General features: G+C 37.3%; 1 protein-coding gene across 3 annotated transcripts in view; it reads left to right on the forward strand.

The window, feature by feature from the left end:
• The window catches only part of NUP62CL (nucleoporin 62 C-terminal like), an 88,946-nt gene that overhangs the window by 24,943 nt on the left and 40,266 nt on the right, over window positions 1-23,737 (forward strand). The window contains exons 2-3 of one of the 3 annotated variants that reach the window (XM_040468387.1): window positions 16,739-16,843; window positions 18,371-18,469. The exons of 1 other annotated variant lie outside the window; for it this stretch is intronic. In XM_040468387.1, the coding sequence (XP_040324321.1) occupies window positions 16,786-16,843; window positions 18,371-18,469 (157 nt within the window). In that variant the 5' untranslated portion in view covers window positions 16,739-16,785. The remainder of the gene's footprint in view (window positions 1-16,738; window positions 16,844-18,370; window positions 18,470-23,737) is intronic. One more of the 3 variants, XM_040468388.1, reaches the window with a different exon arrangement.

Genomic DNA, 23,737 nt, shown 5'->3' on the forward strand with positions numbered 1-23,737 from the left:
ACAAGGATGACTTCTTTTTGAATTATTTATTGAGTAATTGCATTTATATGTGTGTGTGTGAGAGAGTGAATAAATTCATTGTACCTTTTGCTCAGTTTTCTAATATGGTATTTATCTTTCTTGTTGATAATGTAGTTGTGGTATCTTAACCCTTTGATATTTGTGTAAGAAGTATTTCTCCCAATTTGTTTACATTTTTTTCTTAGTGTTTTATAAATATTAAAAGATTTTATTTCTTTAAATTAAGTGTTTTATTTTGCCATAATTGTAGATTCTCATGCAGTTGTAAGGAGTCATAGAGATTCCACATACCCTTTGTCCATTTTCTCCTAGTGGTAACATCTTGCATAGCTATCATACATTATCACAACCAGGATGTTGATACTGACAGTCAAGGTATGGACTAGTCCTGTCACCACAAGTATCCTTCATTTTGCCATTTCAAAGCAACCGTTGCTATAATTTTGTCATTTCAAAAATTCTGTATAAATGGGGAATCATACAATGAGATATTTTAGGGATGGCTCTTTTCACCCAGCTTAATTTTCTATAGATGCATCCAGATTGGTGTGTGTATCAGTTATTTTTATTGCTGCATACTATTCCATGATATGGACGTACAGCAGTTTGTGTAACTATTTGCCCAGGGATGGATATCTGTTATTTCTGCTTTTTGGCTGTAATGAGTAAAGCTGCTCTGAACATTTATGTATAGGGTTTTTGTGTGTGTGAACATAAGTCTTCATTTCTCTTGGCTAAATGCCCAGGAGTACAATCGCTAGATCGTATGGTAGTTGTATATTCAGTCTTATAAGAAAGTGTCAAACTGTTTTCTAGAATGGCCATACCATTTTACATGCCCCTCAGCAAGTATGTGTGATCCAGTTTCTCTGCTCTTCACTATCATTTGGTATTATCACTATTTTTCATTTTAGCTCTTTTCGCAAATAGTGATATTACATTATGGTTTTAATTTCTATTTCCCTAAGGGCTAATGATGTTGAACATCTTTTCCTGTGCTTATTTGTCATATGTATATCCAATCTGTTCATGTCTTTTATAGTCTGATAAAAAAAAGCATTCAAAAATAGTAATGTATTACATGGGTCCTTTTTACATAGGGCTTTGGGAAATGTCAGTGGATAATAGGGTTTTACAAAAGACAGAAGTGCTATCCAACGGGCATTTTTTTCTCATTGCTAGATTTATACCTGAGTATTTCTTTTTTAAAGTGATTGTAAATGGTACTGTATTTTTAATTTCACATTGACTTGTTTATTGCTGGTATGTAGAAATACAATTGATTTCATATGTTTATCTTATATCCTCTGACCTTGCTGAGCTCACTTATTCTAGGAAGTTTTTTTGTAGATTTCTTAGGATTTTCTACACAGACAAGACAGTCATGTTATCTGAAAATAGGGACAGTTTCATTTCTTCCTTTCCTATCTAGGTTTTTTCCTCTTGCTTTAGTGTACTGGCTAGAAGTTCTAATATTACATTGGATAAGAGTGATGAGAGCAAGCATCCTTTCTTTTTCCCAATCGTAGGGAGAAACATCTAGTTTCTCATTAAGTATGGTGTTAGCAGTAGTTTTTGGTAGATGCCCTTCCTCAAGTTGAAGATGTTCCCATCTATTCCTATTTTTTTGAGACTTTTACCATAACTGGGTATTGAATTTTGTAAATGCTTTTTCTTCATTAGTTGATACAGTCATGTGGATCACATTGATTTTTCAAATATTATACCAACTTTGCATCCTTGGGATAAATCCCACTTGGTCCTGGTCTATAATCCTTTCATATATTGCTGAATTCTATTTGCTTATATTTTGTTTGATTTTTTTGATTCGTTCATATTCATAAGAGAAAGTGGTGTGCAGTTTTCTTGTTTTGTATCGTCTGTCTGGTTTTGGTTAGGGTATGATACTGGCTTCATAAATTAGGTCAGGAAGTGTTTCTCCTGTTTTGTTTTCTGAAAGAAATTCTTCTTTAAATATTTGGTAGAATTCTCCAGTGAAACCATCTGGACCTGGAGATTTGTTTTTTAGGAGTTTTAAAATTATGAATTCCAAATTATGTATTTCTTATTAGTGATTTGTGGTAGTTTGTGTGTTTTTAGTTGGTCCATTTCTTTGAAATTATCAAATTTGTGGGTATAGTATTATTCTTTTGATGTCCACATGGTGTGTCATGATAAGCTGTTTCACTACTGCTATTGGTAATTTGTATCTTCTCTCTGTTTTCATTTTCAATCTCTTTTTAAAAAAAGATTATTTATTTATTTTGAGAGAGAGAGAGCACAAGCCGGGGGAGGAACAGAGAGAGAGAATCCCAGGCAGGCCCCAAGCTGTCAATGCAGAGCCTGATGCAGGATTCAAACTCAAAAACTGTGAGATCATGCCCTGAGCTGAAATCAAGAGTCAGATGCTTAATCGACTGAAGTACCCAGGTGCCCCTTTTTTTTTTAATCTTAGTAGAGGTTTGTTAATTTTATTGATGTTTCAGGAATCAACTCTGTGTCATTGATTTTTTTTCTATTTTTGTTTTCTATTTCATTGATTTTTGCTCTTTATTATTTTCTTCTGCTTGCTTTGGGTTTATTTTGCTCTTTTAGTAGGTTTTCAGGTGGGAACATGGATGATTGATTAGAAACTTTTCTTCTGATTTTAATTTTTAAAATTGAAATATAATTGACATATTAGTTTCAGGTATACAATATAATGATTCACTCTTTGTATATATCGTGAAATGATCACCACAATAAGTCTAATTAAATTAACATCCATCACCATACACAGTTATAATTTTTTTTTCTTGTGATGAGAACTTTAAAGATTTACTCTCTTAGCAACTTTCAAATATACAATACAGTATTAACTACAGTCACCATGCCGTACATCTTCTTTTCTAATGTGTACATTTACTGCTATAAATTTCCCTGCTAGCACTACTTTAACTACATCCTATGAATTTTGGTAGGGTGTATTTTCATTTTCATTTACTTCGGTGTAATTCTTATTTTTGTTGAGACTTCCTCTTTGGCCCATGAGTTATTTCAGTATGTGTTTAGTGTACAAATGTTTGGAGATTTTCCTGTTGTTTTTCTGTTTTTGATTTCTGGTCCCTTTCCATTGTAGTTGGAGAATACACTATATCATTTTTATTATTTTGAATTAGTTGAAGTTTGTTTCATGGCCCCGTACAAAATCTATCTTGGTAGATGTTCCAGGGGCACTTGAAAAGAACGTGTATTCTGTTTTGTTGGGCGAAGTGTGCTATAAAGGACAATTGGATTTTGATGGTTAATGGTTTTGATGAGTTCTGTATCCTTGCTGATATTATGTCTAGTTGTTCTATCAATTGGTAAGAGAGGCGTGTGTCTTTAACTGGAATAGTGGATTTGTTTATTTTTCTTTCACTTTTATCAGTTTTTGATTCACATATTTTGAAGCTCTGTTGTTAGTACATATATATACAATTGCTAAGACTTATTGGGGGATTGGCTTTTTATGTAACATCATTATGTAATTATGCCCTTCTGGTAATTTTTTTCCTTTGAAGTCTACTTTATCTGATAATAATATATACATTTCTACTTATTGTTGTATAGTATCTTTTTTCCATCTTTTTATTCTCAACCTGCCTCTATCATTTTTGAAGTGAGTTTCTTATAGACAACATACAGGTCGGTCATGGTTTTTTAATACCCTCTGTCAGTCTCACTTTTAATCAGCTTATTTAGACCGTTTACATTTTCCATAATTATTGCTATGTTAGGTCTTAAGTCTGCCATTTTATTTTTTGTTTTGTTTGTATTTTTCATTCTCCTGTTTTCTGTTTCCTGCCTTCCTATTGATTACTTGAACATGTTGTAGAATTCCATTTCAGTTTAAGTATTTTTTTAATGTTTTATTTTATTTTTGAGAGAGAGAGAGAGAGAGAGAGAGAGAGAGAGAGAGAGAGAGAACACGAGCAGGGGAGTGGTGGAGAGAGAGGGAGACACAAAATCCAAGGCAGTCTCCAGGCTCTGAGCTGTCAGCACAGAGGCTGACATGGGGCTCAAACTCATGGACCGTGAGATCATGACCTGAGCTGAATTGGGACACTGAACTAACTGAGCCACCCAGGCGCCCCAACTATAGTATTTTTGAGAGTTGCTCTTTGTATAGATTTTTTAGTGGTTGCTCTAGGTAGTACATATATATGTATAATAGTCTAATTGTTATTTTACCTGTTCGAGGTATAGAAACCTTTCTCCCTGTATGTCCCTTAACCCACCCCTATTTGTAACGTAATTGTCTTAAATTATTCTATCTACATACTTTTAGAACCACATCAGGCCGGGTTATAATTTTTAACCATCAAACATAATTTTTAAAACTTAAAACAAACAGGAAAACCAATTGTATTTGCCCATATTTTTGCTCTATTTGTTGTTTCTTCCTTCCTGAAGTTCCAAGATTCCTTCTGTTGTCATTTCCTTTCTGTTTAGAAGACTTCTGTAGCTGTTCATTTAAGGTGGTCTGTTGGCAACAAATTCTCTTGAGTTTTCCTCTCAATATCTTCATTTCCTATTCATTCCTGGAGGATATTTTCACTAGCTGTAGGATTGGATTCCGGGTTGGCAGTTATTTTCTTTCAGCACTTGAAAAATACAGTTATACTTCCCTCTTGCCTCCATGGTTTCTGATGAGAAATCTATCATTTAAATAGGTTTCCCCCTATAAATTAGATGCTGTTTTTCTCTTGCTGCTTTAAAGACTTTTTGTCTTTAGTTTTCCGAAGTGTAGTGATTTTATATGTCTTGGTGTAGACTTCTATCATCCTAGCCTCCATTTCACTGGTTCCTGTCTCTGTCTGCTCTCAAATCCTTCCGCTTAAGTTTGTGTTTGTGTTTTGGTTATTGTCTTTTTCAGTTCTCAATTTTCTGTTCAGTTCTTTATATCTTCTATTTATTTGTTGAGGTTTTATTTTCATTTCTTTTTCTTTCTTTCTCTTGGGTAAGGCTATTTTTTCTCATGTTTCAAGTGTGTTTATAATTTCTTGTTGATGCATTTTTATCACGGATGCTTTCAAATCTTTGATCATTAATTCTAACGTTCTGTCATCTTGCTAATGTCATTTTTCATTCAGTTTGAGACCTTCCTCATTCTTAGTAGGATGGGTGTTTAATTGAAACCTGGACATTTTCATATTATGTTATGAGACACTGAATCTGATTTGAGGCTTTTTTTTTCTTTGCTTTAGCTGGTTTTATTTGACATTGCTCTAACAGGGGAATAGAGGGGTGCTGCTTCATTACCATAAGGTAGGAGTAAAACTTCATTTTCCCTGTTGGTCTCCATTCCTGCCCAAGGCAGGGGTCTCCTAATTACTGGTGGGCAATGGTGGAACATCCTGCCACGTCACTGTGAGGAGAGGGTTCACAAACTGCTGGCAGAGATGAAGAACCTGGCTCCCTACTTGACCTTCTCTAATACCATTCTGGCACAGCTATTGGGACACCTCATTACAGTCTCACATGGGTAGAAGTTTAGGCTCCTCACTTAGTGTTTGCTAGGATAGGTAGGAAGTAGGGCCACAGTTTTTTATGTGGCGTTTGGTTATACTAGAGTGGTTATTGTCTAAAAGATTTCTGTCTTATTAGTCTGCCTCTTTCCTTGTCTTTGTCTACAGAGCAGGCTTTTATTGGGGCTTTTATGTGGGGAGTGGGGAGTGGTCTATATCCATTGGTATTTCTGGGCTGCTAGCCTATTCAACTCCAAGCCTGGGAAATACAAGGCAAAAAGAAAACTTGTGGAACTCACCATCATATCATTCCTTGGGTCTCAGGATCCTTTTCTGGTTTGCCTTCTTCTCACCACTTTTTAGGGTCTTCTTACGTTTGTTTTATATATAATATTTAGTTGAATAAGTGGTTTTTACTTGAGTAAGGAAAAGGACCTGCATCCCATTTTCCTGGAAAGGAAGTCCCAAAGAATTTAATTTTTATATTGTCACATCTCTTATTCTTCTGAGTTTCTCTCTCTGGACAAATAGGCCTTTTCCGTCTCAAGATCCTTAAATTTTGTAGTTTTATTACAGTTTATATTTTTAGGAATCTTATTTTTTTCTAAGTGATTAGTGAGTTCAACCATTATACTTCATTAAATAGCCATTCTTTTCCTATTGATTTGAGATGCTGACTTCCACATACAGCAAATTATTATATATGATTAGTTCTGCTTCTGGACTTCCTATTCTGTTCTATTGATTTGCCCTTTATTGTTCTAATATCACCATTTTAGTTATTGTAGCAGGCCCCGCTATCTTGTAGCGTAAGTTTACCTTTCCCAATTCTGTTGAAAACATTCTTGGCTATTTTCTATGGCCAACAACTTGTTAAAATAGTTGGCATTTTCTTATGTTTCTTAAATATCAAGGAATTAAGGCTGGTTTGGGTATCCTTATAGCACTGCATGGAGAAAATTATATTGAACCCTTCCTCTAGTCCAGTGGTTCTCAGCTGGAGATGACTTGTCCCCTCTCCTAGGGGATATTTAGCAATGCCTGAAGACATTTTTGGCTGTTGAGACTGGGGAGGTACTACTGGCATCTAGTGGGTAGAGCCCAGGGATGCTGCTTTTGACCTTGATTGACCTTGAAAATAAAAGAGCCAGTTTTTTTGCTAGCAAAATGGGTTTGTTTGAATAGAGGAGGAATTGCAATTTGGGACAAGCAAGCTACAGCAAAACCATAGGCAAGTCTGGAGAACAAAGGAGAAAAAAGCTCTTTTAGAGAAAAGGGGGGAGTTGGGAGGGACTGTTGTAAACAAGTCCACTGGAGTAAATTGGGTGTTTGAAGTGTAGTGGCTTTTCTTTGGCTGTGTTGTGACAGTGTCTCATTGGCTGGGCTGTTGCCAAGCAAGGAGAAGATCTTCCTTCTGCTGGCTTAGTAAAACAGTCTTTTTCCTATTGGGCCTGCAAAGGGCTGCAAGTGGTATGGTGTGAGAGCTCCCTCTTCTGGCCTCCCAACCCCATTTTAAATGAGGTTTCCTTTATTCAGAGTCACACTGCAAAATATCCTGCAGTGCACATAAAAGAAAATCTTGTGTCCCCTACACTCAACACTTCTGACACCAAATATGGGGGGGGGTTCTTCCCACACCAACGAATTCTCCAACTCTCTGGACACCAGCTGGGTTCCCTACATTCAGTTATGATCCTCATTACCTGGAGTTATCACAGACCAAATATTTCAAGGGCTCAGTCCCACGGAACTGACCACTACTTCAGATACCAATTGTGAGTCCTAGGTTGTCACGTGTACTTCTGACCTACTGCCTAGAAGTTGGGGATTCCCATGACTCCCTCCTTGGGTTGATAATTTGCTAGAACAGCTCACAGAACACTGGAAAACACTTTACTTACAGTTACTGGTTTATTATAAATGATACAACATAGGAAATAGGGGAAGGTATGGGGGGGGGGAGGCCCAGATCTTCCTTGTCTTCTCCAGGTGTTGTCACCCTTTTAGCAACCTCCATGTGTTCACTAACTTGGAATATCTCCATACCCCTTCATTTAGGGTTTCAATGGAGGTTCTATTATGTAGGCGTGATTGATTCAATCATCAGCCAATGATGATTGAACTCCATCTTCAGCCCCTCCCATTTCCAGAGGTGAGAAGGTGGTGTAAAAGTTCTAACGCTGCAGTCGGTTGGTTTCTCTGGCAACCAGCTGCTCATCATTAAGGGCTCTTTAAAGTTCACCTCATTAAGGGGCACCTGGGTGGTTCAGTTGATTTAGCATCTGACTTCAACTCAGGTCATGATCTCAGAGTTCGTGGGTCTGAGCCCAGTGTCGGGCTCTGTGCTGACAACTCAGAGCCTGGATCCTCCTTCCGATTCTGTGCCTCCCTCTCTTTCTGCTCCTCCCCCACTCACACTTCGTCTCTCTCAAAAATAAATAAACATTAAAAAATAAAAATAAAGTTCACCTCATTAATGTAAATCAAGTGTAGTTGTATAGGCTTGGTAATAAATAACCAGGGGGTCCTTCACCTATATTACTTCTGGAGATATTTCATGAACTGGGGACAAAAACCAAATATTATAACGAAAGATGTTTCTATCACTTTTATCACTTAGGAAATTACAAGGGTTTTAGGATCTGTCCAGGAAAGGGGACACAGACCAAATGTACATTTCTTTTTTTAAAAAAATGTTTATTTAATTTATTTTGAGAGCACGTGAGCAGGGATAGGGGTGGGGGATGCAGCGCAGAGAGAGGAAGAGAGAGAGAATCCCAAGCAGGCTCAGCGCTGTCAGCACAGAGCCTGATGCAGGGCTCCAACCAACAGAACCTGACCTGAAATCGAGAGTTGGACGCTCAACCAACAGAGCCACCCAGGCACCTCTGTACATTTCTTATTATATCTCAGCATGGGCTAGTCTTCCACAATGAAGAATTACCTGGCCCCAAATGTCAGTGATGCCACATTGAAAAACCCTGCTCTAGTTCTATGATTAGGAAAATAAGACTGTCTCTTAAATCCTTTTTTATTTAAGAGTAAGACTCCTATAACTTAAAAGCAAATCATATTAGACAGTATTTTCTTCCTTAGTTACCTCTGGGTATGTGATTTAAGGTCAGGCCCTGAAATTATGCCAGTGCCTGAGACAAAAGATTAGGATTTTTAAATATTGGCATATATCAAGTGCAATTTAAATTAGTACTAGTGAAGAAGTTTCAGTAATATGGCCAGGTGTAAATACAAAACTCAATAGTGTTCCCATGTTTAAGCAATAGTAGTTGGGAAATACATTTAATGGGAAAAGGTCCCATTAACAATTTCAACCAAAAATTCAAAATGCCCAGCAATAAACATTTGAAATGTGCATGACCTATTTGAAGATAACTCCAAAATTCTACTGAGGAATATAATAGAAGACATGAATAAGTGAAGAGACCCACTGAATGCACAGACTCGATATATAAAAATGTCATGTATCTCCAAATTAACCTACACATTTAATGTAATTCTTATAAAACCACAATGGGAATTGTTAAAAAACAAAACTCAACCGAGTAAAATTTGAAGAGGTAATTGGCATTTTAAGTGATTCATGAATTGGGCAACATCCCATCTAGCAAGTAGAGAGATTTTTCAAGAAATTATACAAAATGGAAGGTTTTTATGGGAAGGAGGGTGGGGCAAGAAGTTATTAGCAAAAGAAAAGAAAGGATTGTTTCTGGCTGTGTGTCTTTTGGCTGCAAGGGAACAGCAGGGTTTTTTTGTTTGTTTGTTTGTTTGTTTGTTTGTTTTATCATGCAGATTACCTCCCTAGTACTGATCATGAAATTTCAGATTGATTTTTAAAAGGTCACCTTTCTGGAATAGGTTGAAACTATAATGATGTTGTGGTTTCCTGTGGTGGGGGACAAATGAGTCCCAAATTGGGCTTTTTTAAAATAGAAATTTGGAGAGAGGGAAAGGAAAGAGGGACTTGACTAGAGTCTAAAGTTTAAATGGGGGAATAAATGCATGAGACTAGTCAAGTCTTTTGTTTTTTAAGGAAAATGATGGAGTACGTGTAGGAAAATACATGAAAATGTATGTTAAGTTTATTCTCTTCCTGTAAATTTAAAACATTGTGTAATATAAAAGCACATGACTTCTAGTGCTATAATTGAAATTTTCTTGTGGAACAGTGATAGAAAAATTAGTGAAAAATTTTAAAGTATAGAAATAAATCTGGGTCTATGAAGATGACATTTTCAAATCTGTGGGGAGAGGGGATGGGGTAGTGAGTAAATGAATTGCAGTACCTGACTAGCCAGGTGATTTGGGAGATTTTTTGCCTAAAAAGATTGTTGAAAAGAAAACCACAGGTCCAAAATGGTGTCACTTAGGTTAAGACCCCAAATCAATAAGCCAGGGCTTAATACCTAATCTAACTGCTGTGTCAACCTCCCCCGGAAATATTAAGTCTTAACTGGTCAGTCAGGAATTTTCTGATAAACACTGATGAGGTTATCTGTCACTTGGGCCCTCTACATCCCCCAAAAGAAGATGAGCTCATCTGCATAATAAGATCCCCTGCTCTTCCCCAGAAGGTGATCCTGCCTGAAACAATTCTTTCTTTTCTTTTGCTTATAACTTTCTTGACGCACCCTTGTTGGTATAAAAAACAAAAAAAATTATTTTGTATAATTCCCACGAGCTAGATGAGATACTGCCCAATTCATGAATCATTTAATAAAGTCAGTTAGATCTTCAGATTTACTCTGTTGAATTTTGTTGTTGTTTTTTTTTAACAAGATCAACCAAAAGAAATACTAGGTGAATTAAAGGTAGAAAATGAAATCATAAACATTTAAAAAATGCAGATAAATATGACAATATGTAAACAGTATTTCTTGGGTTGGGGAAAGGACTTTTATTTATGTATAATTTAAAAATATGTAGTATATTCAGGCAAATGGTTCAAAAAGAAAACTATAAATAGTCGCCCATCTACCCTGTATTACCCCCACCTCCTCTACTCCCTGGATTCAGCTGACCACTGTAATTGTATATATCCTTTCAGAATTTATTCATGGATTTGCTAGCAAATAAAAAAATATATTCTTAGCCCTCTACCTTTATTTTTTCTACATAAATGATAGTATACACAGTGTTCTATGCTTTCCTTTTTAAACTTATAAACTTTATAAACTTACTTTAAACATTTTGGGGATCTTTTCACATCAATCAGTATATGGATAGCTCCCTCAGTATTTTTTTTTAATTTTTATTTATTTATTTTGAGAGAGAGAGAGAGTGCACATGCACGCGTTGGGGAGGGAGAGAGAGAGAGAGAGAGAGAGAGAGAGGGAGGGAGGGAATCACAAGCAGATTCTGTGCTGTCAGTACAGAGCCTGACGTGGGGCTCAAACTCACAAACCATGAGATCAGGACCTGAGCCTAAACCAAGAAGCAGATGCTTAACTGACTGAGGGTGCTCCTCTCTCAGTATTTTTTGTAGCATCATAGAATTCCATGGTCTAGATGTGCTATAATTTATTTAGTCCCTTGCTGATGGGCATTTAGGTTGTTCATTTGCTAATACAGTGGATGAAATGGCTATCATTTTACATGTCATTTTACAGGTGTGCAAGTACATCTTTGCAGATAAATTTTGAGAAGAAGTATTCTTGGTTCAAAAGATAGATTCATTTGGAATTTTTAAAACATTGGCCACTTGTTGGGGCGCCTGGGTGGCTCAGTTGGTTAGGCATCCAACTTCGGCTTGGGTCATGATCTCATGGTTTGTGAGTTCGAGCCCCACGGGGGGCTCTGTGTTGACAGCTCACAGCCTTGAGCCTGCTTCGGGTTCTATGTTTCTCTCTCTCTCTGCCCCTCCCCTGCTTGCACTCTGTCTCTCTGTGTCTCTCAAAAATAAATAAACATTTAAAAAAATTAAAAAAACAAAAACACAAAAAAATTGGCCAATTGTTTTCCATAGGGGTTATACCAATTTACACTCCCATTAGGAACCTCAGAGGCTGCTTGTTTGTCCACAGTGTCCTTAACAGAGTGTATTACTAGGTTTTTTTTTTTTAATTTCTTCCCATCTGTCTGGTGAAATTGTTCTCAATAGTTATAATTTGTGATTTTCTCCTAAAAATTAAGTTGATGGGGCGCCTGGGTGGCTCAGTCGGTTGAGCATCCAGCTTCGGCTCGGGTCATGATCTCACGGTTTGTGAGTTCCTTCAAGCCCAGCGTTGGGCTCTGTGATAACAGCTCAGAGCCTGGAGCCTGTTTCAGATTCTGTGTCTCCCTCTCTCTCTGCTCCTCCCCTGCTCATGCTCAGCCTCTCTCTCTCTCTTTCTCTCTCTCTCTCTCTTTCTCTCAAAAATAAACATTGAAAAAATAAAAAATAAAATAAAAAATAAAAATGAGGTTGAACACCTTTTGTATGTTTAAGAGGGAAAGCCTTTTGAAACATAATATGGAGATATAAACCATAAAGGAAAAAACATGATGGAAATATTTGACTACATAGAAAACAAAAACAAAATCAAGAAACAAATGACAAACTGGGGCTGGGAAATTTTTGCAACACTTGACTAAATAGCCTTGATACACACTTCAATAATAAGACAATACTCTTAATGAGAAAATGAGTAGATGACATGAATGGGCAATTTCAAATGAGGAAATTAAAGTGGCCATTAAGCTCATAATAAAAATTTAGCCTCACCTGTTGGTAATGAATTATAAATATTAAAACACCTTTGCTGTAAAATTGATCATCTCTTTAAAAGTATACTATATATTGGGGCGCCTGGGTGGCTCAGTCGGTTGGGCGTCCGACTTCAGCTCAGGTCACGATCTCGCGGTCCGTGAGTTCGAGCCCCGCGTCGGGCTCTGGGCTGATGGCTCAGAGCCTGGAGCCTGTTTCCGATTCTGTGTCTCCCTCTCTCTCTGCTCCTCCCCCGTTCATGCTCTGTCTCTCTCTGTCCCAAAAATAAATAAACGTTAAAAAACATTAAAAAAAAAAAAGTATACTATATGCGTGCTTCTTCTAAATGAAACATGGGGATTTTCCACAGTACACATTTTAAATAGTCAAAGGTATGTGGTAATGTCCCCAATTCCTCCCCAGCATCTGCCTGTCCTCTTCACCCTCAAAGGCGCTAGATCTTTTGGATAACAGGATCTTACGCTATATATTGCCACAAGTTGCTCAGCAGTTGGATGTAGGCAACAACAGACTCAAGTACAATTACTTATTGAGTACTTTCTCCTTTTGAAGAGGAAATAGAATGTGTGTAATTGTATATTGGAATCTGGAAAAAGTGAGTTCAGTTCAGCAGAAGCTTTAATTGAGCACTTACTACCATGTGCCATGTACAATGATCTAGAATGAGGATGAAAAAGATAAACTTTGTTTTTGGTTAACCAGTGAATTTCATTTGTGTCTTTATGTACTTAATTTCTTTAGCTTTATTTTTTCTTAATTTTTTTAATGTTTATTATATTTGAGAGAGAGAGACAGAGAGACAGAGAGCGAGCAGGGGAGGGGCAGAGAGAGAGAAGCAGGCTCCAGGCTCTGAGCTGCCTGCCAGCACAGAGCCCGATCGATGCAGGGCTCGAACTCACAGACCGCAAGATCATGACCTGAGCTGAAGTTGGCCACTTAACCGACTGAGCCACCAGGCGCCCTAGCTTTATTTTTTTATATACTTTTTTATTTGAAATTTTATTTTATTTATTTTTTATTTGAAATTTTAAAGCAAGAGGCAGGTAATCTGTTTTCTGAAACTATCCCAGACTTCTTTTTTATTATTTTTTCACAGTTTTATTATTATTTAATTCACATGCTGTGTAATTTACCCATTTAAAATGTACAATTGATTACTTTTTCGTATATTTACTGCATTGTGCAGTCATTACCGCAGTTTTAGAATATTTTCATCACCCTTTAAAGAAACTCTATACCCATGAGCAGACACTATCCATTCCTCCCTTCTGCCAGTCCCTGACAACCACTAATCTGCTTTCTGGCTCTAGATTCCCCTATTCTGGACATTTCATACAAAAGGAATCATAAAATATGTGATCTTTTGTGATTAGCTTCTTTTATTCAGCATAAATTTTTAAGGGCTCATCCATGTTTTAGCATATATCAGTGCTCCTTTTCCTTTTTATGGCCAAATAAAATTCCATTGTATGGATGTACCATATTTTATTCATCCATTCGTCAGTTGATGTTCATTTGTGTTGTTTTCACATTTTGCCAATTATGAAAAATGCTGCTATGAACATTCACATACATGTTTTTGTGTGGATATATGTTTTCATTTCTTTTGTGTAGGTACCTAGGAATGGAATTACTGGGTCATATGGTAAGTCTATGCTTAACACATTGAAGAAGTGTGAGGCAGCTTTCCAGAGTGGCTGTACCATTTTACATTCCCACCAGCATTGTATGAGGTTTCCAATTTCTCCTCATCCTCACTGACACTTGATTTTATCTCACTTTTTGATTTATAGCCATTATAGTCCATTTGAAGTGGAATCTCATTGTGATTTTGATTTTCAATTCCCCAATGACTAATGACAGTGAATTTGTTTTCATGTGTTAGATGGCCATTTGAATCAGCAACTTTGTATCTTTCTGACCATTCTTTTGTAGTCACATCTCCCACTGCCCACAGCCTGGAAATAATCTCTATTTTTAAGGATTTATGTCATTAGATTTTGCTTACCTGGATAATCCAGGATAATCTCCCTATCTCAAGGTACTAAACCTTAATCACATCTATAAAGACCTTTTTGTCACGTAAGGTAATATGTCTGTAGGCCCTGGGTATTAGGATGTGGCTATGGTTGGGGACCATTTTTCTGTCTACTACATCATCTTAACAATACTAAATCTTCTGATCCACAAACCTGAGATCTTTCCATTTATTTAGGATGTCTTTAATTTCTTAAAATGATGTTTTATCTTTTCCTGGGTATAGGTCTTGTACTTCTTTTGTTAGATTTGTTCCTAAATATTTTTTGAGTGATTATAAGTGGAATTGCATTCTTAATTTCATTTGTGGATTGTTCATTGCTAGTATATAGAATTGGAATTCATTTTTCTTTTTAAAATTTTTTTTAATGTTTATTTATTTTTGAGAGAGAGAGACAGAGTGTTAGTGGGGGAGGGCAGAGAGAGAAGGGAGACACTGAATCTGAAACAGGCTGCAGGCTCTGAGCTGTCTGCAGCATAGAGCCTGACATGGGGCTTGAACTCATGAACCATGAGATCATGACCTGAACCAAAGTCAGATGCTTAACCGACTGAGCCACCCAGGTGCCCCTGTAATTCATTTTTCTATGTTGATCTTGATTCCTACAGATTTGCTGAACTTGTTTATTGTTCTAATAGATTTTGTTTGTGGCTCCTTTAGAATTTTCTGTAATCATGATCATGTCACCTATAAATAGATATAGGTCTATTTCTTTTTTTTTTTTATCTGGATGCCATTTATTTTGTTTTCTTGCCTAATTGTCCTGACTAGAACTTCCAATGTATTGTTGGTAAGAGCAGACATCCTTAGTTTGTTCTTCATGATAGTGGGAAAGTATGCAGTCTTTCACCATTAAATATGATATTAGCTGTGGGTTTTTCATGAATGCTCTTTATCATGTTAAAGAAATTCCCTTCTCTTCCTAGTTTGTTGAACCTTTTCATCATGAAGCTGTGTTCGATTTTCTCAAATGCTTTTTCTGCTTCTATTGAGAGGATCCTTTTTTATAGCATAATTGAAGTATAATTCACATATCTTAAAATTCACCCTTTTAAAGTATTCAATTCAACGTTTCTAAAATATATTCATTGAGTGTGCAACCATTACCACTATGTAATTCCAGAATATTTTCATCACCCCAAAACAAACCGGGTACCCATTAGCAGTCAGACCTTATTACCCCCTCCTCCCAGCTCTTGGCATCCACTAGTTTACTTTCTCTCTATGGATTTGCCTATTCTGGACATTTCATATAAATGGAATCATACATTATGTGGCCTTTTGTGTCTGGCTCCTTTCACTTAGGTTACTATTTTCAAGATTCACCCAAGGTGTAGCATGTATGAGTATTAATTCTTCTGATCTCAGGAGGAGGCCTCTTCAACCTTCTCTTTCCCTAGTTACCTCTGGTAAACTAACTAGTCTACAGCCTAAATCTTGGTCTCATGAAGGTACTTGCTTCCTCTTAATTAAATTTTTTTTTTTGAGAGAGAATCTTTTGGCTTGAATTTCCTCACATTCTTTTTCAAATAAAGTCAATTCTTTTGGGGATAGCTTGGGAACTCTCTTTTTATGGGCCGCCTTTACCTTTGGGCAAAATCTTTGAAACATTGCTTTGGGCGCTGTGCAGTGACAGTTTTCTCGATCTTGCTTATCTCTTCAGGTGTGGAAGCTCAGCCCTGCAAGTGAGCTGGGGCAAAGCAGTCAGGGTAAGGGTGATGGGGCTCCAGTATTCTCAACTTGATGTTCCTGGTGTAGAGCCTCTGCCCTATGAATGAGGGCTAACCTAAGGAAGGGAGTCCCTCTACTCTTGGCTGTACTTGCCAAGAATTTCAGCCCATTAAATCTGCTTCAACCCATTAAATCGGCATTGGAGGTGATATGCTGGCTGCTTGCCCTCCCCAATGAAATGCTTTGTCCCTTGTTTGGGAGTCTGGGCCCGTCTTATTGGCAGCTCCTGCCTGGAGTGTGGCTTCCTTCAGGGTGAGGATGGGGATGGAGAGAAGTGGATTGTGGGTCATATGCCAGACTTTCACTGGTATTACTGAGTCTTAGCAGATTTTCTTGAGTAAATGTTCTTTATTTGCTGTATACCTGTAGGACAATTTCCCGAGATTTCAACATTTTATTATTATTATTTTTTTCTTTTTTACCAGTTATGGTTGTTTCACTGGGGAATATAGGTCCCTAGGACTTCTTATGTTGCAGCTCTGGAGGAGGATCCCCCTCTTCCATAAAGTGGAATTTCTTTGTTATGATGGTGCTAGAAGACTGGCTGTACTCAGTATTACTAATAAACTACTTTTTTTAATCAGGCTGTTATTGTGTTTTATTTATTAGATTTCAGAGTATCTGATTTTCCTTGCTCTGTTTCAGTTTCTCCATATAAATGAACCTTGTTATAATGGTGTTTTGCTTTTTAAAAATTGCTCAGTGACATATATTTCTGCTCATGATTTTGATTTTTAGGTTCGGCTTCAGCATCGACTGCTGACGCCACTACTCGTTCAAGCACCATGCTGTTTACTTCAGTGTCAGATGCTTCTACCTCCACTGTTGCTTCTGGGTTCTCATGTAAGTTACTGGTTGCAGAGAAAAGCCTGGTATTTCGCATCAGGCAACTTCACTTAATTTGCCAATATAAGCTATGGATCTCTTGCATCTCGTAAATTATCATTATGCTTGAACCCATCTGTAACTGCTGATATCAATAGTAGCTTTGCTTAAGAACCCAATTGTCATGGCTTTAGCTGTGAATTTTATGTTAACATGATTATTCCAGCTTAAAGTGATAATTTTAAGCATATAATTCATTAACATTGTAATGTTTTGAAACAACTTCTTGAAGCTAATGGGAATAGTAAGATGGGAGTTTTGCCAAGTATGTCTGAAAGAGAAGAAGTCTTATTATCCATGTGAATAAGATAAAATGGGAAATGAATGTTGGAGTTTTGCTATAATGTATTCTTGCAGATAGACCAGTTTTGTGGTCCTTACACTTTACCTATCAGAAGTGATGGATGACAAAAGGACCAGTTTGGGGTTTTAATTGACACCGTGTGATGTCTTGTGGCTTCTCTCCTTGAAGAGGAACATCTGGATGTGTAGAGCTGAGAAGTGGGATATTAATTATCTTGTAACCCCAACTGTTTTGCTATGTATCTTCCATTAGTACAGTAACAACAAATGTGGAGTAATTCTTTTTTTACAGGTTCATATAAACTGACTCTGCTTTCAAGATATATTCACAGTGCCATGACATTTATCATTAGACTTTGTTATTGTAACCCTAGCTGTAATATGCCCTCCATCCCCCACCGCCCTCCCCCGCAGCCCTGTTATAGGAAGATTGTCGCCATTCCTAGGAATAAAACTTGCCAGGAAATGCTCATGCCTACTTCAGGGTGAAAAATAGTGGTCTGCCATCCCTACCCTCTTGTGAAGTTGGCATAGGTAAACATTAGTTAAAATTGCTGGTTACCACCTGAGTTGTATTTTCTACCAAGTAGACTTCCACTTTTGAGACATGACTGGGATTCTGGAAGCGTTTTGATATGTGTAAGCAATATCCTTCTCCACTACGATAGATTTTGTGAATAAGACCATGTCTGAGGTTAGAATTTATAGTTGTTGCATGAATTTGATTTTCAATCAGAGACTTGCCCTCTGACCTTTGACAGGCTTGTTTTCATTCCTGTCTTTGATGTCCTTGCCTACAAAATGAAAAGAAAGCTCTACCATAGTGTTTGTAAAATTAACTTTAATGAGGTAAAACTTACATATAAAATTAACTTATTTTAAGCATGCAAATCAGTGATTTTAATAAGATTACTGAATTGTGTAACTACCACTAAAACTGTAATCCAGTTTTAGAACATTTCTATCATCGAAATAAGGTCTCTCAGCCCCAGATAACTAATCTATTTTATGTCTCCATAGATTTGCCTTTTCTGAACATTTCTTGTAAATGGATTAGCCACAGGTTTTTGGAGTTTAGCCAAAAGTTTGTAAAGGACACTTCAGATGAAAAAGACCCTAAATAAATTACTCACTGTTTTTAAATTAAGGTGTAATAGGTAATCTTTATGTTCTTTTCTGCAGTTGTTTCCCCAACAACTTCAAATGGAGCATTTGGTGGTTTAACTTTGGGATTTGGATTCAAATTTCCTGGAATGGGTGAAGGAGCTCATACTGTATCTAGTAAGATTTTAGAATTATTGGGGTGTGTGATGTGTTTGGATGCTCATTGGAAGTATGCTGTATAACAAGCAGTAAGTACATTGATTTCTGTAGTTTTTAGTATCGTCTAAGTTTTGATCATTTCATCATAGTATGCAGAAGGTACACCAGTACTGACGATTGCCAAAGTGTAGTGAGACATCTGATACCGATGATACTAGTAGTCCTTTGATATGACCATACTCAAAGCTGCCAACAAATTCTTGTCAACTTTTCAATTTAAGAATTTTTATTATTGATCATAGTGTTTACATTGACCCAGTAGATTGAGATTGATAGTTATTTTTCCCTAGAACTTAATCTAAGTTTTGACCTGCATTAAAGTTGACCCTATCCTAAAGCTGATTACAAGAGTTTCCATCCTAAATTTATTTCTGCCAGTTAGGAGCCAGTTAGGTTGTAGGTTGAAGAGAACTTGGCCGGTCGTTGCTTTGTAGTGAGCGGGGTGGCTAGGAGTCAGTTGCTACTTAAACCTACCATTTAAGTCAGACTCCATTTTAGGAAACTTTTACTTGTCTTATTTTAAAAGTTTATTTGAGGTGCACCTGGGTGGCTCAGTTGGTTGAGCATCTAACTGCGGTGCAGGTCGTGATCTCATAGTTCACGAATTTGAGCCCCACATCCAGCTCGCTGCTTTCAGCATGGAGCCCGCTTCAGATCCTCTGTCCCCACTCTCTTTCTGCACCTCCCCCACTTGTGCTCTTTCAAAAAAATTTTTTTAAAAAGTTTACTTGAGGCTGAACGATTCTTTCTTCAAACCTGGCATAAATTAAAAGTCAATCTCTTTTAAATTTAAAGAAATTATTCCTAACCAGAGAGGTCCACCATCTATTTATTCTTTTGCATGACTGATACCTACCTGAGTTTCTACTGTGTACTAGGCAACTAGCCAACCTATAAGAGTTGTGAAGGGTGTGTCTTGAGAACTTTAAAAGTTACCATATTTGCAAATAACATAACCCATAATTTCCCCCTTTAAAATGCTGAACAAAGAACTGATTCTTTCAGCCATGGGTAGAGTCACTGAAATATGAATTTGCATGTGCTTTGAGGACCCGGCCATAACTCACCCCCTCCCTAGCTAGGTCTCAGATTCCTTCCTGCAAACTGGTACCTTTGCTTCTAACCCACCCCTTATTGCCATTGCATCTACCATTACCTTATATGCCCATCTCCCCATCAGATGTCTCAACTTGACACCCTTAACCCAGAGTTAGTTTTTCCCCCTACTTACCATTCCTTCTCCCCAAGCATATTTACTTGCTCAGAATTTTCACCTCACAGATCAGCCTTGTAGGGCAGCTTTCAAGTGTCTGTGTCTGCAAATTTATAGCCATTTGGAATTATTCTCTGCCCTAGGTATAATCAGCAAGTTTTAAGAGAAGCTTGCATTTTTTTAAATAATAACTCTTTTAAGTTTTTTTTTTTAATTTTGAGAGAGAGAGAGAAAACCAGCACACAGCATGAGCAGGGGAGGGACAGAGAGAGAGAGAGAGTGAGAGAGAATCCCAAGCAGGCTCCATGCTGTCAGCACACAGAGCCCAGCATGGGGCTCGAACCCATGAACCGTGAGACCATGACCTGAGCGGAAACCAAGAGTCGGATGCTCAACTGACTGAACCACCCAGGTGCCCCAAGAAAGCTTGCTTTTTATCAGTCTTATCTTTTGTATGGAAAATGTTTGTTTGGATAGAAAAATCAGATAGTAGGATGTTTTAAAGGATCTTTTCACTATTTTATATAACCATCTTTAAGAACATCAGAATGAGATTTATTTAAATACAAATGTGATAGGCAGTTATGTCTTAGTATTTATAGAACTGTGCTTCCCTTTTACTACACAGATAATGTAAAGATGGCTGCATTTAGTTTAGACCAAAGTCATAACCTACAAAATCAGACTGTGATGGAACTTTCATTCTCAAATCCATGGCTTTTTTGTGTATGAATTGAAATACTGTTGGCATTTGAGTATTATCTTCTATGCCAGAGCTAATTTATACCTTTTAAAAATACCATAAAAGCTAAGGAACAAAGATAAATACTGTCTTAAAAGGTTAAAATAATCATACCATTTTTTTTGTGACTCAGGATGCTTTTATGTTTAGGCTGACAGGTATTAATTTCCTGAAGGTATCACTCAACATCTTTGTGGAGATATTTTGGTAGTGATGATGCTTGCTTTTCTTTTTATAAAAATCATACACACACACGTATGTGCGTGTGTGTGTGTGTACATATATCACTGTCTCTAGAAAGGATGGTTTGGTAGTTATCTTTCCAGCCTTTTTTTCCAAACACATACAAACACACATTGAATTTATTTGTTTTGCAAAAATGGGATAATTACGCACACACACATAATCCTACGATTATTTTTCTTATATATCATCTTTGCACATCTGTCCATGTCAGGAAATACAGATTACTTTCTTTAATGCTTATTTATTTTTTCTGAGAGAGAGAGACAGCATGAGCAGGGAAGGGGCAGAGAAAAAGGGAGACAAAGAATCCGAAGTAGGCTGTCAGTACAGAGCCCGACGTGGGGCTTGAACCCACAAACCGTGAGATCATGACCTGAGCTGAGGTCAGACACTTCACTGACTGAGCCACCCAGGTGCTCCAAAACAGATTACTATTTTTTTTTTTTTGAAAAAAATCTTTGGGTGAAGAAAAGCTTTATAAAAAGGATTCTTTCTTTTTCTTAATTGCTTTTCTGTTTTTCTGTTTGAACTAATCAATACAGGAGGGGTCTTGATAGTGTCATTAAGTTTCAGTATTTCTGGGGAAGGATTTCTTATCAGATAACATTTTTATTCTCAGGTGAAAATTATGATGACATATGATTGTAAAGAATGCCACATGGGATCCAGTCTGTAATCTTCTCAAGTGTTTGGAGTGATAAGTGACCCCAGGGATCCTTTGTGACTGGATATGGTCTTTCCTTGTGGTGTTCATTCCACCCTCAGAAAGGCTAACACAAAAAATGGGGAAATTATTTTAAGATTTCTTGTGGCCAAAAGGGAAATGGAATCTTTTAGAAATCTAACACAGGTATTGTCCTGGCACTGAACTTGAAAGAAATCAGAATTTAAGAGTTGTTCTAGAGGCAACTTTTAGGGACCCCCTGAATCTGTTGCATAAACATAATTCAGCTCTTCTCCCTTAGTCTACCCTTACTTTTAAAAACTTTCCATTGGTTTCCTTACCTCTTTTTCTACCTTACAATTTTAGCTTATCCTTTTAATATTTTTTAATGTTTATTTTTGAGAGAGAGAGGGAGACAGAGCACGAGCATGGGAGGGCAGAGAGAGAGAGGGAGACACAGAATCCAAAGCAGGTTCCAGGCTCTGAGCTGCCAGCATGGAGCCTGACGCGGGGCTCGAATTCATGAACCACGAGATCATGACCTGAGCCGAAGTTGGACGCTTAACTGACTGAGCCACTCAGGCACCCCGATTTTAGCTTATTCTTAATTTTGGCTTGCTCAGACTCCTTAATTCTACTTCATGTGTGACCTCTGTAGGTCCTTTCAATCCGCCTCTGCCAATTGTCTGACTTTTTTCTACACTTTTGGAAATACTTCCAAATTTCTGCTTAAAGTCTGATTCTTTCCATATTTTTGGAAATATTTCCATATTTCTACCTATAGTCTGATTCTTTCCATAGTTATAAATTTTTGAAAATGAGATGCTGACCTATTTTATCCTTGCTTGGCTAGAGTTTTCTATGCCAGACCCTTGTATAAGCTGCCAGTAGTATATGGGATTGATACCGTACTTCGGATGCCCACCCTTGTCCCAATTGACTGTGAATCAGGAGCAAAGGACAGATTTCTTGGAATAAAGAAGGAATATCTGAGCTTGGCCCCTCAGCAGGAACAGAGTAGGCCAGTTCCCCTCAGTATAGGCTGTGAATATTTTGGCAGGCACCATGATTTATGTATTTATCTAATACGGCCACTAACCTGAAAATACTGCTAATTGGGAAAGCAGGGCTAATGTAAAACAAACAATTGTGTACATGTGTTATAATATATTTTTATAACAAATTTCTTGTTACAGAACCATCATCTATTAATTACTGAGAACATTTGAAAATACAGAGAACCAAAAAGAAGAAAAGAAGACATTTGCAGGTCCCACCAGGCACAGTTTTCTGTGAATTGTTCTTTAAGTGTTCAGTGTGTAGGAAAAACCAAAAGTGCTATAGAAGTTTCAGAAAACTAAGGGATAATGGTGGAGTGGAAGAGAAGTGGGTGACAAATACCAGGAAGGAAGAATTTGAGTTAGGCCATGAAGTATATTGAGGATTTCATCTAGAGAGGGCTGGGAATTCTAGTAGGGGTGCAATAGGAAAAGACACATAGAAGTGAGGTCTGGGCTGTAGATGAAACTTTGAGAGACTTTTATTTATTAGACTGGCAAAGATATATGCATAGTATGGGCTATAATGTAGAGAAACAGGTGCTCTCCCCTATTGATAGATATGTAAATTGGCAAAATCTTTTTGGTTGGGCAGTTTGGCAAGATATATTAAAACTTACGGCATGCTGACCCTTTGATCCAGCAATTTCATTTCTAGGAATTAATTACACAGATCTATTCATGTAAGTATACAAAAGTATAGATGTACAGAGTTTGTATAAGATTGCAATTATTCTTTCCTTACAAGTTTAGTAGAATTTGCCAGCGAACTCATCTGGGTCTGGAAGGTTTTTTTATGGGAAGAGCTTTGAGGATTGATTCAATTTCTTTAATGGTTACAGGTCTGGTTAAGTTGTAAATTTTATTTTTCTACAAATATATCCAGGATTTTTAATTTTTGGCAGAAGAGTTAACCCAGATATCTGGCCTGCTGTATATCACTTCATATTATAACAATGTTAAGTGCAAATCCATACAACTTTGAGTTCAAATTCACATTTAAAAAAAATGCTTCTGTAGGGGCACCTGTGTGGCTCAGTTGACTAAGGGTCCAACTTAGGCCTAGGTCATGATCTTGTGGTTCCAAAGTTCGAGCCCTGCGTCAGGCTCTGTGCTGACAGCTTGGAGCCTGGAGCCTGGAGCCTGCTTCCAATTCTGTGTCTCCCTCTCTCTCTGCCCCTCCCCTGCTCACACTCTGTGCCTCTCTCTCTCAAAAATAAATAAAAAAATTTTTTTAAATAAAAAAATGGGGCCCCTGGGTGGCTCAGTCAGTTGAGCGTTTGACTTCGGCTCAGGTCATGAC

This window comes from Herpailurus yagouaroundi, unplaced genomic scaffold (assembly GCF_014898765.1).
Source record: "Herpailurus yagouaroundi ecotype Mexico unplaced genomic scaffold, PumYag 67700, whole genome shotgun sequence".
NCBI classification, from domain to species: domain Eukaryota; kingdom Metazoa; phylum Chordata; class Mammalia; order Carnivora; family Felidae; genus Herpailurus; species Herpailurus yagouaroundi.